Source organism: Podarcis vaucheri (genome assembly GCF_965113315.1).
Source record: "Podarcis vaucheri genome assembly, chromosome: 6".
Lineage (NCBI taxonomy): Eukaryota > Metazoa > Chordata > Lepidosauria > Squamata > Lacertidae > Podarcis > Podarcis vaucheri.
This window is the reverse complement of record NC_138764.1, coordinates 75,140,146-75,155,536: the sequence shown is the minus strand read 5'-3', so window position 1 is coordinate 75,155,536 and position 15,391 is coordinate 75,140,146. Positions and strand designations below refer to the sequence as shown.

The 15,391-nt window shown below is 46.4% G+C and overlaps 1 protein-coding gene across 1 annotated transcript; it reads right to left on the bottom strand.

The window, feature by feature from the left end:
- Positions 1–663: 663 nt before the first annotated feature.
- On the bottom strand, positions 664–14,506 carry LOC309534918 (alpha-1,6-mannosyl-glycoprotein 4-beta-N-acetylglucosaminyltransferase-like). The gene is made up of 4 exons (XM_082227496.1): positions 14,370–14,506; positions 12,356–12,535; positions 7,774–7,921; positions 664–4,303 (listed from the first exon to the last, which is right to left on the bottom strand). Exons 2-4 carry the CDS (start codon positions 12,455–12,457, stop codon positions 3,159–3,161), a joined length of 1,395 nt encoding a protein of 464 aa, XP_082083622.1. The 5' UTR covers positions 12,458–12,535; positions 14,370–14,506; the 3' UTR covers positions 664–3,158.
- Positions 14,507–15,391: the final 885 nt, after the last annotated feature.

Here is a 15,391-nt window from a genome sequence, read left to right as displayed (position 1 = left end):
AGGTTTGTTTTGGCTCTCAGCAAGTGCAGAGATACAAATTTGGGGGCTGGGGAGGGAATTGGCATCACCCCCCCCCCACACACACTTTGTGGCTCCAGCATTGGGAGGAAACCTTGTGTGGATCTCACTCACCAGCCTGCCCTTTGGCATGGCAAGAGGGGCAAGCAATATTGTCATACTCTAGTCCCAGATAAGTCTTCATGCCTTTCAAATAAAGTAGTCTTTGGAAAGGGAATGGTAAAAATGGTAAGAGCGGATTTCTAAAGAGACGACACCGATCAGGCAAGAGCAATCCATATAGGCCCATAACTAGCCCCCAACCTACAGAATAGCTATGCAATGGATTGCCTGCACCTGAGAAAATCATGCAGTTGTTCCGTAGTGTTGAAAATGTTGGCTTTTATGAGCTCTGGAGAAAACTGAACAGGGAAAACAAGGGAGAGGGATGTTTTTGAGCACAATGTCATGCTCATGCCTCATAGAAGTGAGTGAACAAAGTGTGGCTAATCCACAGAAAATGGCTGATATGGAAGTAGGTGGCACGAGTTTGGCCTAGAGCACTAATGGCCAACATGATGTCCTCAATACATTATTGGACTATACCTCCCAATTACAACTTCCCAAAGTGAGAGTAAGCTCCTGAAGGAACACTGGATACTTACAGCATTTTTGAATATTTGGTTTATTCACAAAAACATAGACGTAGTAGAACATAGATGGATACAAGCACCGCTGCATTCATAGTCCACTGTCCCACATCGGATCCTCAGAGAGAGGCACACTGCACCCCAAAATACTCTTAGGTTCTTTGCTAATTCTCTGCCTCCTTGTTTTGCTCAGTTGGTTGAGCATGATTCTCTTAATGTCAGAGTTGTGGGTTCATGCCCCACACTGGGCAAAAGATTCCTGCCTTGCAGGGGTTGAATAAGATGACCCTCCTGGTCCCTTCCAACTCTACAATTTTATGAATCTGTGAAACTGTTTGAGTTGTTACTTCACACAGAAAGACCTTCCATTAGCCCAGGGATGATGGGGCTTTTGCATTCCAGAGTTGATAATCTGCTCAACCCTCATAGATACAAATAGCAAAGATCACTGGGTGTGGTTCCATTCGTGCCCAAGAGAGGTAGCAGGAGGTTTTGGGTGTGCAGAAGTACAAACAACTTTGTGTACAGGGAGTTCCAAAATGGTGGCCAATGGCCACACAATGCTGAGTGATGTTTGAGGGGAATGGGAATGGAAATCTGGAAGGGGGGATGGAATGGAGCTCCCTAGAATAGGGCAGGGTTGGCTGGTTGGCAATGAGCAGGAACACTCCATACTTAAACTTTTTGTTTCAGGTCCCATGCATTCTAAAAATCTAGCAGTCCTTCTGTGCTATTAACATATGTTCTTCCAAAGGAAAGTCTCCTGATCACCAAGAGTTTTTTTAGATATACGAGACTGAAGTGCCATATGTCCTTTGTGGGAAGGGGTTTCTCAGATTTACAGTACAATGACATAGATTTAAGGTACATTGACATACTATTCCATGTTGATCAAAGCTGGTAGTGGCTTAGTTCAGGACTGCATTTTGAGCACTAGTTGAGCAGATGAATTAAAAGGCAGACAATATGATAAAAGTAAAAAAGTTAAATCTAGTTACCCCGCTGAACAATAGAGCCTATCTGGCTAAATAATGGGGAATCTCAAATGCAGCAAGGATAACACAGGTGAACAAACATGGCTGTTTAGGGGAAACATCTTTAGAGACAGAATTTTTGCAAAAATGTGCTTCAAGTCATTTTGATGAGAAGTACGATACCACTCACTGCTACTGTCTTGTTGCACTGTCATTTATGGGGTCACTGTGCTACATTTTTTTCCCTAGTACATTGTATCAGATGCCAGAATCAGAATCAGAATAATCTTTATTTGCACCAGCCAGTAGCCGTAGAAATAAAGTAAAAGATAGTGTCCTGAAGATAGAGGTAAAAACTTAACTATACAAAATACATTCTGGAAGTTTACGTTAATAATCAAATAATAGATCTTATTCTGATTGCCCCTGGTAAAAACCTGGCAGTTTTTGCTGTCGCCTGATTGTCTTGATCTGCTAGAAGGACGGACACAGTAGCAATGGTTGAGCGACCTGGTATGGATAGTAGGAACCTCACTCCTAAAATCTTCATGAAGAGTGCAAGCTAGAAGCACATGAGCTACTGACTCAATACTGCCATCTCCATAAGCGTTTTCCCACTCACTGAGAGAAGTGAGGTTACAGGGAACCAGGCAGAGGGCTTTCTCGGTAGTGACATCCACCCTGTGGAACGCCCTCCCATCAGATGTCAAAGAGATAAACAACTACATGACTTTCAGAAGACATCTGAAGGTAACATCTGTTTCAGGAAGTTTTTGATGCTTGATGTTTCATTATGTTTTTTTATATTCTATTGGAAGCCACCCAGCATGGCTGCAGCAACCCAGTCAGATGGGTGGGGTATAAGTAATAAATTATGACTATTACTATCATCATCATCATCATCATCAGAGTTTGCATTCTTGGTCATAATAAGCTGCTATGGTAGTTACAAATCTTTGCATTCACCAATAATGCAGTATTTTCAACTGCACCCAAACAGTGCTATTCTCTCCTTAAGTTCTCTGTGTCACCAGATTGGCCTAGCTTGTGTCCATCTTCATATTCATGATCCCATTGACATTCCATTTTTTAAAAAGTGTGTAGCCGCACATAGAAATGTTAACATAACTGGAGGATGCAATAGAGAAACCACTTCACAGGACTTTTCTTGGCTTACTGCCACCCATAGCTACTCTCCCTGGGAAGGAAGTGAGCTGTGATTTTGCAATCACATCTGTGCATTAGGGAGGCAAAAGAGTGGAGGATGGACACTGTCCACCAGTTCTCTAGCTCTAGTACTGTCCATCATGTTGATAGCCACCTGAACATCTAAGTTCCTAAGGCAAAAAAATCTCTGTTCCATCCTGTGTTCCAAGTGCTTCTTTGTGCTTGGAGGCTAACCTTCCCTCTGTTGAATTACAGATTTGGTGTAGGATGTTTAATTACTGGCTTCGGCTAAATTAAAACCCCACCAGTCTACCACCCTTAGTATCACAAGATTGTCATGAGAGCGCTTGAACTAAAATTGCCATCCAGTTCAGGGACCAGCCTTTGTCCAGATGCTTATGCTGCTTATGATCAGCCATTCACTCTGAGTCGTAGTCACTGTTATGCGCACACACTCAGGGGCAGAGGCAGTCCTGCCCTCCAGGCCTTGCTTGTCAAAGCTTCCATGCTCAAAGTGTCCAATTGGGGTGTAGCTAGTACAGCGCAAGCCACCCCGGCCCTTCTGGGTGCCCAACTCCACAGTCCCCGCCCGGAGATAGTCTCCTGGGCGCTGTTTGGAGCCTGTGAGGATCTGGATGCGGAAGATTTGGGTAGCTTGCTTAAAAACAATTGTGAATGAATTCCCAGCAGAGGGGTCCTTGCCCCAGAAGTAGTCTTCCATGTTGCTGTAAGCCTTGCTGGGAAGGTAATTCTCAAATGTCTTAATATCTGTAATCATATCTGCAGGGGGGTTGTCAGGGTGTGTGGAGAGGTCCTCTTCAAAGTCTTCATCCTTCAGCTTGTTTACTGTGCCCTGGAAGGAAGAGTAGTGGCCAATGTGCTGGAATAGGGATGGCTTGAAACGGATCGCGTCCTTCTGGGTAAGAAGGAGGCGGAAATGCACAAAAAGCCAGTCACAGGGCATCTCTTGGTAAAAGAGCAGGAGGAACTGAGCGAGACGGGGCAGGTCGCTGGAGTGGTAAAGCTTGCCAATGTAGCCAAGCTTGGAGAACTCCAGGGTGACCCAGGGGGAGCCTTCCCGAGATGCCACAGACTTCCTGATGGCCGTGGAGAAGGACTTGGAACAACGGACGTCATCCTCAATCATGAGAAAGTAGGTGGAGAGGTTGGCTGCAAAGTTCATGAGGTAGGCGTAATCCACATTCTGCTTCGATCTGAATCGCACACGGTCTTCGGCATCATTGAAATTCCGTTTCAGGCCTTCCAAGGGAGGGTAGTATTCAGAAGGAGCATGGATGACCAGCAGGCGGCCCAGCAAGACTTGTGGAGCAAACCTCTTGGCAATTTTCTCCAGTGCTTGAGAATTCCACTCCTGGTCTGAATCAGCTAAGTGGACCACCACCACCATCTCTCTCAGCTCTTCACGCGTTGATTGTTGAAAGATAGACTGCAGGGTTTCCAGAAGGTAGTTCTCTCGCTTCCGCTTGACAGAACACAGCCCCACAGTCAGAAACTCTGAAATCAGGAGCCAAAGGGGAGACACCTCATGAATGCAAGGCAGGCTGGCAGCAGATTATAACAGGCATATTGTTTCCAATCAATGGGAAAAGCAGTTCCTTGCATCTACACAAATCCGCAAGAACATCGCTAAATCAAAGAGGCTGGCAGTAAATTCAAGACAGACAAACGAAAGTGCTTTAGCATGCATTTGTGAATCCAGGATTTTATTCTGGAAAAATCTCTAGCTAATGTCAGACCAACATTTAGCAAAACTGTTGTTTAGAGTTGCAGAACAGAAAAGGCAAGGCACAGTGTTGTTACTGTTTGATGCAGAGTTATTCAATTTCTGCTAAAATGTCATCTCAGGACATTTCTGACCATAATTTTTTGCTAAGTTGACAAAACGGACTTGGAATATATGAAGAATTCTAGGTTAGTTTTGTATATTAAAAATAAACTCGACCATTAAAGGGTTGCATGTCTGTGGGAATAATTTCTCCCACTCTGTTAGCTTTATGAGTTTGGATTTCAAACTCTGCCCACTCAACATGCGTCTGGATCAGGCCAACAAATGACCATCTTTGTGTATGAAAGGATCGCCTAGATCAAAACCTTTGTGCTCTACATCTTCAGCTAGCTTTTATGTAACTCGCCTGGAGATAGACTCTTCTGTTAATTTCAGAATGTTCTGAAATCCTAAATTTAAAATTTAGATAGGTCCTGGCTAACATAGACAAGTTTGTTGCACAAGTCCTATTCACCAGCAGCAAGAAAGTGATAGTGTGCACTTTTGACCCATAAAATGGTTGTGTTGTACCAAAGGTGAATGGCTCTGGAAGCTGTGCTTGCATCATCTTGGCACTCAAGATAGGCCTACAATTAATTGGTAGTTGCTATGGCTATGAGCTCATATATGTTTACACATGCCTGATTTGATATCCTAATTGGTTTGCTTTGATGGTACCCTTATCAGTGGGAACTGGGATGTTGGGCTCAGAGCCCAGAAGAAGAACTACCTATCATGTTTTGGGTATTGGATACCTGCAACTTGGTCAGGTGGCTGACACAGACTGCCCTGCTGTATAAATACTGTATATATCTTTGCTTGGATGCGGACAAGCTGTCTCCTTGCTGTAGAGTCCGTCCCACAGAAGGCTTTGAGCCAGGGCAAGGGGAACAGGCAGGCTGCTTTGCTGTAAGCCTATACCTATCTTCAATAAAGCGTCAGAACTCTGCACTCTGGTGGTTAAGACTCTTCTTGGAACTCCTGCTTCTCACGAACCCCAATAGGCTTTCCTCTAGCTCGGGGTCTGTGGCTTGGGTTCACAACAACATTGTTGAGTGCCAATGGGATTTTAAAAATCTGAATGTTTTAGGAAACATGACAATTACAAGTTTTGAAACCAGGTTGCCTGGACGATCTGGCCAATCTGAGCAAAAGTGAAAAGAATGTGATATATATGCTCCTTCGCTCTTTTAAAAAAAACACACCCCTGTGAATATTACCTGTGGTACAGCAGCACGAATGTTTCTGTACCTGTCCCAGCATCAAATCAGAAAACATAGGAAAAATCACCCCCCCAAATGAAGTGACAGCAAAGCACAGGTGAGCATTTCCATTTTCTGAGAAGGGAGGTGAGGGACCATCATGCATCTATGCAGGGCATAGGTTGCCCTGAATGTGCGTGCACACAAAGAGGACATGAAGGTGTTGTTGTTTGTGCCCATGCACGCCTATTTTTGGTGCATTGGAAGCCAGAGATCCTCCCACACTGAGGCAGTGGGAGAGGATATAGCTGCAGCGCCTCATACTCCTTTCCACTGCCTCTCCCTCCTTTTCCTTCCCCATATCTGTGGTACTATAGGAACCCAGTGGCCTCCTGGGTACAGTGGACAAGGAAGGCAAGTGAGCAAAACATGTTTTTTGGATGGAAAGGAATATTTTCCATTGTCTGAGCCACTATGCCTCTGAATACCAGTTGCTGTGAATTGCAGGTGGGCAGAGTGCTGATACACCCATGTTCAATTTACAGGTTTCCCACGGGTCAGCCACTGTGAGAACAGGATGATGTTCTAGATGGGAACAGGCCTGATCCAGCAGGCTTGCCTTCTGTTCTTATGAGATGCATCAACCACATCCTCACCTGTTGCCTTGGAGGTACAGATAATGAGCAAATGGACAGAAGGGGCAGTTGCCCCTTTCCTTCTTTCCCTGATAGGAAGCACAATGGTGGAGGAAAGCTATGCGTTCCTGTACACTGTAAGCTTCCAGCTCTATTTCCCCACTGGGTGGCAGTGTAAGGCCAGAAATGGACAGAAAACCCAACTTTTACATCACCTTGCTGACAAAGGTCGGTATAGTTAAAGCTATGGTTTTCCCAGTAGTGATGTATGGAAGTGAGAGCTGGACCATAAAGAAGGCTGATCGCCGGAGAATTGATGCTTTTGAATTATGGTGCTGAGCTCTCAAGAGTCCCATGGACTGCAAGAAGATCAAACCTATCCATTCTGAAGGAAATCAGCCCTGAGTGCTCACTGGAAGGACAGATCCTGAAGCTGAGGCTCCAATACTTTGGCCACCTCATGAGAAGAGAAGACTCCCTGGAAAAGACCCTGATGTTGGGAAAGATTGAGGGCACAAGGAGAAGGGGACGTCAGAGGACGAGATGGTTGGATAGTGTTCTCGAAGCTACCAGCATGAGTTTGACCAAATTTTGGGAGGCAGTGGAAGACAGGAGTGCCTGGCGTGCTCTGGTCCATGGGGTCACGAAGAGTAGGACACGACTAAACGACTAAACAGCAACAAAGGCAAACTAAGGCCCAATCACCTTCTAAATTCGGCCTGCAGACAGTCCGGGAATCAGTGTGTTTTTACGTGAGTAGAATGTGTACTTTTATTTAAAACGCATCTCTGGGTTATTTGTGGGGCATAGGAATTCGTTCATATTTTCCCCCCAAAATATAGTCTGGCCCCCCACAAGGTCTGAGGGACAGTGGGCCAGCCCCCTGCTGAAAAAGTTTGCTGACCTTTGCCCTAGAATTAAAAGCAGAAACATGGTTCTACTGCAGAAGTCTGCGCTTAGCAAAAGATGAGATCCTAGTAGTGAGCCCACAAAGGCATCCCACATTCCCAGTTCTCTCTGATCACACCCGCACCGTAAATTTAAAGCACTCTTATAGCATTTTAGCTGTCATGACTTCCTCCAAAGACTCCTGGGAGCTGTAGTCTGTTAAGGGCACTGACCACAAAGGCCTGCAGTTCCCAGGATTCTTTGGGTGAGAGCCATGACTGTTAAAGTGGTACAAGAATACATAAAAGGCATGGTGCCGATGTGACAGATCTGTGCGTGCACAGTCCACATTCTCTTGCGACAGCCTGAAATGCAAATTTATTCTATGCAAACATGAACTTCTAAAATGGACCCATTGCCTGCTGTGCACCTCTGAAGTTTTGATCTGCCTTTTGGGAGGTGTGCCGTACTCACTTTTCTGGGGTGGGGGGATGCCAGCAAGATAGCGATAAGAGATGTTCAGGAAGTTGGTGGCATTCCTTAGCTTTTGGAGGCTACGTTGGTTCCAGTCAGTGTGCAATTGCTGTAGGCCCACATCCTGGGCCCACTGTCGTACTTCCCTCTGTGAAAAAACAGGACAACAACACTTAGAAGAAAGTATATGTTCCAGAGCACATCTGTGGGCTCCGCATCTCTAGATACGGGGACAACAAGCCAGGTAGGTTCTTGGCAACTCCCAATGTTACCACAATCACTGCTCAAAATAGCGGGTAGGTGAGTGCCTATCAGTTTGGAAGCAGAAAGGGGATGGCTAGTAATAGTAGTAGTAGTAGTAGTAGTAGTAATAATAACTTATTTATACCCTGCCCTTCTGGCTGGGCTTCTCCAGCCACTCTTGGTGGCTTCCAACAAAATATTAAGCTTCCCTAAACAGGGCTGCCTTCAGATGTCTTCTAAAAGTCTGATTGTTGTTCTCTTTGACATCTGGTGGGAGGGCGTTCCACAGGGCAGGTGTGACTACCGAGAAGGCCCTCTGCCTGGTTCCCTGTAACTTGGCTTCTTGCAGTGAGGGAACCGCCAGAAGGCCCTCGGCGCTGGACCTCAGTGTCCAGGTAGAACGATGGGGGTGGAGACGCTCCTTCAGATACTGGACTAAGGCCATTAAAGGTCAGCACCAACACTTTGATTTGTGCTTGGAAATGTACTGGGAGCCAATGCAGGTTTTTCAAGACTGGAGTTATGTGGTCTCAGCAGCCACATTCTGGATTAATTGTAATTTCCGGGTCACCTTCAAAGGTAGCCCCACATAGAGCACATTGCAGTAGTCCAAGCGAGAGATAACCAGAGCATGCACCACTCTGGTGAGACAGTCCGTGGGCAGATAGGGTCTCAGCGTGCGTATCAGATGGTCCTTCAGGGGCACAGTTACCCCATTTAGGACCAGGGAGTCCTCCACACCTGCCTGCCTCCTGTCCCCCCAAAACAGTATTTCTATCTTGTCAGGATTCAACCTCAATCTGTTAGCTGCCATCCATCCTCCAACTGCCTCCAGACACTCACACAGGACCTTCACCGCCTTCACTGGTTCTGATTTGAAAGAGAGGTAGAGCTGGGTATCCGCAGATGCAATAAGGTCTTCTTCACCGTCGCTATCGCCACTTGGTAGGCTCGACATTGAGCTCTAACCTGTGTCCGGTCAGATTCAGAATGAGTTATCAGCCACTGGTGCTCTAGCCGTCTCAGCGATTGTTTCACTGCCCTCAGATTCGTGGCAAACCATGGGGCTGTCCAGGCTCCATGCAATCGGAGAGGGCGCTTCGGAGCCAAACAGTCAATAGCCCTGGTTAACTCCACATTCCAGCGAGCCACCAGGGAATCAGCTGAAAGGCCATCAGCATGGGATAAAACATCCCCTACTACTCTCTGGAAACCATTTGGATCCATTAAGTGGTGGGGGCAGACCATCTGAATCAGTCCCACCTCCCTGCAGAGAGGAAGGGAAGTCCAGTTGCACCAGGAAGTGATCTGACCATGGCATTTCTTTAGTTTCGCTTTTACTTCATGTCAGATCACCAACATCCATAGAGGTGAACGCCAGGTCTAAGGCATGTCCGCGGCTATGCGTTGGGCCAGACTTATTCAGGGACAGCCCCATGGAGGCCACGCTTTCCACGAAGTCCCTAGCAGCCTCTTGTAAGGTCATGTCAGCGTGGATGTTAAAATCCCCTAGGACAACCAAACTAGGTATCTCCAGGAGAACATCCGCCACGACCTGAAGCAGCTCGGGCAGGGAATCCTTGGCGCAGCGGGGAGGTCGGTACACCAAAAGGAATCCTGTACTGCCCCTATTGCCCAACTTCCAGAACATGCACTCAGAAAACTGGGTCTTCCCAATAGGACGCCTGGTGCAAACTAATGACTTCCTAAAAATCACTGCAACCCCCCCTCCCCACCCACATGACCTGGGTTGCTGTGCGTAAGAGAAACCTGGTGGGCAAGCAGCGGCAAGGACAGGCCCATCTGCTTCATCCAACCAAGTCTCTGTTACACATGCCAGGTCAAGTCCTCCATCCACGATCAAGTCATGGATCACAATGGTTTTATGGATCATTGACCTGGCATTGCACAGCAGCACCTTCAGGTCATGTGGGTATCCCTTGCTGATTCCAGTATCCGTCCGGTCAAGACCAGACCTGGAGGCAGGGATAGTCCCTCAAACAACGACTAAGCCTGCCTCCTCGGAAATGACGTGGTCTGGTCTTAGCGTAACTCCTCCTCCTACCCGTGATCACTGGGATCGGTTGTCTCAGTGCATCCCCCCCCCCGTGGAACCTGCCCACTCCCAGGCAGCCCTGACCCATCCCTTTAAGAACAAAATAAAACCAATACTACTACTACTACTACTACTACTACTACTACTACTATAACAACAACAACAAAACACAACAATAAAAACCAAAAACAGTAAAAGATACAAACACACATAGGCGCCGACTCCATGGGGCCTGAGGGGGCCCGAGCCCCCTCAAAAATTCGTTTGGGGGGGCTCCGCCCCCCAATAATCTCGGGCGCCCCTCCAGCAGAGCGCCACCGCCGCCCGTCCCCCAGCCCAAAATGCACAGGGTCGGGCTGCATGCCTCCTGCCCTCCCTCCCGAGCAAAAGCTCCACCCAATTTCCTTCGGAGCTGATTAATAGGCGCAGCACGCTCTCCCCTATTTGCTCACGAGGAGGTGGCGCCACTTTATCTGCATATTCATGAGCTTATTTATTATTCATGAGCTTTCGCGGGCTCCCCCAATATTTTTTATAAGTCGGCGCCCCTGCAAACACACCAAAATTAAACAAATTCCCACACCCGAATAACCATCCATCCCAACCCCCACCCCGAGGCCTCCTTGGAGCCTTATAAGCTATAGTGGTGAGAATGGGGCCCGCCCCCAGATCCAAGGTGGAAAATGGGCTTCATACTCAAGGGACTCCCAAGGTATGCAGAATGCTAAGTTTGTAGAATCACAGAATTGCAGAGAGGGACCTGCCTTAAATGTATGGTGTGTATGAAGCCAGCATAAACTCCTGTTGTTGTTGTTGTTTGTGTGTAAGCATACTTGCTTCCTAGCCACAGCTACAGGAAAACCCCGGGTTTCTCCATTATCTGTAATGAACAGCTGATTATGGGTGTCTATCAATGACATAAATCACCAAGGGAAGTCAACACACATAATAAGGTTGGGTGTTAATTTTCAGAGGGGTAGGGAAGAAAATAGGTAGCAGAGGGAATGGTTTGTTCGAGCTGCTTGCAGTTGAGAAAGAATGCTGGAGGAGAGGTTGTTGGGTGCAAGCCTTCCCTGCAGTATGTTGTGGTATGTTTCAGGAGGGAGAAAAGAAGGAAATGACACCTTTTGCCTTTCCTAGTCTTTAGAGCCAGCCACACTCCACTCACTGCTATTTAGCAATACAATGTGAAGTTTAGGGTTGGCAGCCTCCCCCTCCCCCACTGCCTGTCCGCTGCAACCTGAGCCCTCTAGAGCTACATAACACAGGTGGATGTAGGAGTCTCTTCTACCTTTCAAAACCTCCCCCTGTCCCAAGAGGTCTAAGCAGCCCTGAACAAGAGTTTCTTAGGGGGTGGGGATTCACCACAATGCATTTTTGTAGGAATCACTTGAAAGGATTATAATGAGGAATCAGAATCCAAGATATATATGGTGATTTGATGCCTGTCACTTTCAATCTATGTTCCCACTATCAAGTGAGAGAGTGGGTGCAAAACCAGTTCCTGAAGAAAAGAGGAAGAAGACCCTAAATCTGATTTCAGGGTACCATTACAGAGGCTTAACATTTTCAATCCCATCAGTTATTATTAATTGTTTATCCCCAATGAAGCACCTTTTGGCTTTTTTGCCTCAGTCATCAGAGTGTCCACAGCTGCCTTTGACCCCCTCTCCCCAATGAAGGACGCAGGTGGCACTGTGGGTAAAACCTCAGTACCTAGGGCTTGCCGATCGCATGGTCGGCGGTTTGAATCCCCGCGGCGGGGTGAGCTCCTGTCTTTCGGTCCCAGCTCCTGCCCACCTAGCAGTTCGAAAGTACCCCTAAATGCAAGCAGATAAATAGGTACCGCTTTATAGCGGGAAGGTAAACGGTGTTTCCGTGTGCTGCGCTGGCTCGCCAGAGCAGCTTCGTCACGCTGGCCACGTGACCCGGAAGTGTCTCCGGACGGCGCTGGCCCCCAGCCTCTTAAGTGAGATGGGCGCACAACCCTAGAGTCGGACACGACTGGCCCGTACGGGCAGGGGTACCTTTACCTTTACCCCAATGAAAGACATGTCACCAGTTAAATGTAAGAATCTGGATCCCCACCCCCCTGCAAAAAAAGACGGGGGTGGGGGTGGGGAGTCAGGTTCCTATATTCCCTGAAGATATTTTGCAGAAATGGCTCAACAGAATCCCTGGCTTCTAGCCAAACCGCAGAACAACAGGATGGGAGTAGCAAGGCCTGTTGGGTATCAGTTTCCTTTTATTCTGCCCAGAACATGTGGTTTATGCTATACTCACCGTCTCAGAGTCCTCTTGGGTCCAAGGAGACAGACTTACGAGGAGCAGGAACACAAGCAGGGAAATAGCTGCAGCAAGTGAACGCCTTAAGAAGAACCGCATGGCAACTGGAACCCTGGATATGAGGGCTCCTTCCCAGAGGCTGGCAACTCCACAGGCCCTGGGTCCTCACGCTGTTACCTGGGGAGGGGGGCGGTAATGAAGATCTGAGTAGAAAGGCTGAGATCTGTGTTCTTTTCAAATAAATAAATAAATAAATAAATAAATAAATAAATAAATGACCTTTATTGTCACTACACCATCTGTGTGCAGTGAAATTAAACAAGCCCCCCCATACACTCAGTGTTGTTCACGCTCTGTCTGCTTGTCGGAAGTCATAGAATCATAGAATCATAGAGTTGGAAGAGACCACAAGGGCCATCGAGTCCAACCCCCTGCCAAGCAGGAAACAAAGTCAATTACACCACTATTTTAATTTTATTTTTTTATTTTTTAAAATCTTTTTTAAATTGTATTTTAATCAGCTTGTTTTTATTATTGGTTGTTAGCTGCCCGGAGCCCGGTCTTGGCTGGGGAGGGCGGGGTATAAATTTAAATTATTTATTATTGTTATTGTTATTGTTATTGTTATTGTTATTTCCATTCAGCAGCCCAACAGCCCAAATTGTTCTTTAACCTGTTGGTGCGGCTGACTATACTTCTGTATCTCCTGCCCGAAGGTAGGAGATTAAAGAAGTGCTGGCCAGGGTGTGAGTCGTCTCTAAGAAATTTCCTCGCTCTCCTGAGGCAGCGGTCTCCCACGATGTCATCTAGCGAACTCTGAGGACAGCCCACGATGTCATGTGCTGTATTCACCACCCTCCGTAGGGACTTCCTGTCCATGGCTGTCAAACCAGCATACCACACTGTTATACAGTATGAAAGGACACTTTCTATTGTGGCCCGGTAAAAGGAGATCATCATTTTTTGTTTGACATTGTTCTTTTGCAAGACCCTGAAGAAATGGAGTCTCTGTTGGGCCTTCCTAACCACCTGGGTTGTATTGATTTTCCAAGTGAGGTCTTCACTAAGGTAAACTCCCAGGAATTTAAAGGAAGAGACTCTCTCCACACACACAACCCTGATATACAACGGGCTAGTTCCTCTCTCTTCCTCCAAAAGTCCAACACCATCTCCTTTGTCTTGCTAATATTTAGGTGCAAGTTGTTCTCTAGGCAACATGTGGAGACTTTTTGAACCTCTTCCCTATATGCTGATTCATCTCCACCTGTAATTAGACCCATTATGGTTATATCATCTGCAAACATAATAACTGCAGTGGATGGATCAGATAAAATGCAGAATTTCACATTGCCTGAAACAATGTAAGTTTAAGGTTCTTTTACTCAACTCTCTTTATAAATATCTACCTGAACTAGTATGTGGCTGACACTGGGAAACCCCCTGTAAAGAAAATAAACAGAAGGGAATGAAAGCAAAATAGGTTAGACTACAAACAAAGTATGTGGTAGAATATTTTCATTTTATTTTTTCTATAAATTGATAATCTGCACATTTATAAATATGTAACAAGGCAGAGTACAAAATATCTGGATAATGTCAACAAAATACTAATAAAACAGCCATAAAACACCCAAAAACATCAATTAATTCTGATTGGCCTAATATCTGCACCTCACCTTTTAAAGTGATGCTAGAGAGGTTTAAAATTGTAACTCTACACCACCTTTCAAGTCGGGAGGAAGTCCCACTGAATTCAATGACTCTGCTTCAAAGTAGAAAAAGCACAGGACTGGGCTGCACATCTGCCCACAATACTATTCCCTGTGCAGCCAACAGCCACACAAGGCAAGCTCTCCTTTCTTTAATATGATCTCCCAGCCCAAAAGCAAAATCAGTGCTGCTCTTACCCAACCACTTCCTGCTCAGTCCATTTGGCAATCAGACGTTAGTGTTTCCATTTAGCACCAAAATGAGATGCAAACTAGCTTTGCCCAAGCACTACTAAGCCTACCTTTTCACAGACCTTTGTCCCGTCCCAGTAGGGCAGAGTGCACCTCTCTATTTCTTCATCCAGTGGGTTCCTTTCATGGGTGTGGCTGAGCAGGTGGCTGGAAGTGAGAGCAGCAAAAGAAGGAACCTGAAAGTCATGCTCCATTGAGAAGTGATGTATTGTGAAGGACCCCAGTCTTCAAAGTCTCCCAGATAGGTTGGCTAAAGAGAAAGGCGCCATCCTAGCCAAGCAAAGCACAGGATTCAGAATGGTCTTCCAAGAGCCGAGTGATGCAACCAGACTTCCACAACCATCCTTTCCACTGGCAGCTGGCAAGGACCCAGGTATTTTCAAGATTCTCTCATCATTTGCTCTCTTCCCCACATCAGGTGGCTCTTTGCCCCAGTCTTAGGCAGATAATACGAGGGGAAATGCCTGCGGAGAAAGCGAATGTTTGTCTCAGAAACATTATACACCTATAGAGCTCTCTCCATATATTATTTATACTACGGAGTCAGCACAGCTAATGCTCTTTCCACTTAGCTTTTATTGCTTAACCACTTCCCGGCAGTTTCAGCAGAGACTATCCATGACAAATCAGTGAATAGATGTGTGGTCAGAAGCCTCCCCATTGGCCCAAGGCAGAGCCAGTCAATAAGGCCTTTGTTGTACATTGAAGAAAGGAAAGCAAATACAGAAAGAATTGGAGGAAGCAACTCTCAAGACACTGAAACCCAGAGCAGGATAAACATCTGCAGCCTGCACTTGTGTATTTAGAAGAACATGATCTTACGCATACCTACTCAGAAGAAGTAATCCCCACCGAATTGTGTGAGATTCTGGCCAATCCAGTTTATTGAGCACTCATTCTGATTCATTTGCAGGGATATTAAACAAGCAAGTTGTGGCAAGCAAGTGCTGTCCTACACTTTGCTGTGCATTGCTTCCCTTTTTGCAAAAAGTCTGATTCTGGGTGGGTGGGGAAAGCAGGCTTGTTGTGTAAGAACACCAAATCAACATCAATTGCGCAACGCGAATTTGCA

Coding starts and splice junctions, on each gene's coding strand:
- LOC309534918 (XM_082227496.1), bottom strand. CDS start 12,457: ATGCGGTTCTTCTTAAGGCGTTCACTTGCTGCAGCTATTTCCCTGCTT. Junction 7,922..12,355: donor CCCAAGAGGACTCTGAGACG/GTGAGTATAGCA, acceptor GTTTTTTCACAG/AGGGAAGTACGACAGTGGGC. Junction 4,304..7,773: donor CATCCCCCCACCCCAGAAAA/GTGAGTACGGCA, acceptor TCCTGATTTCAG/AGTTTCTGACTGTGGGGCTG.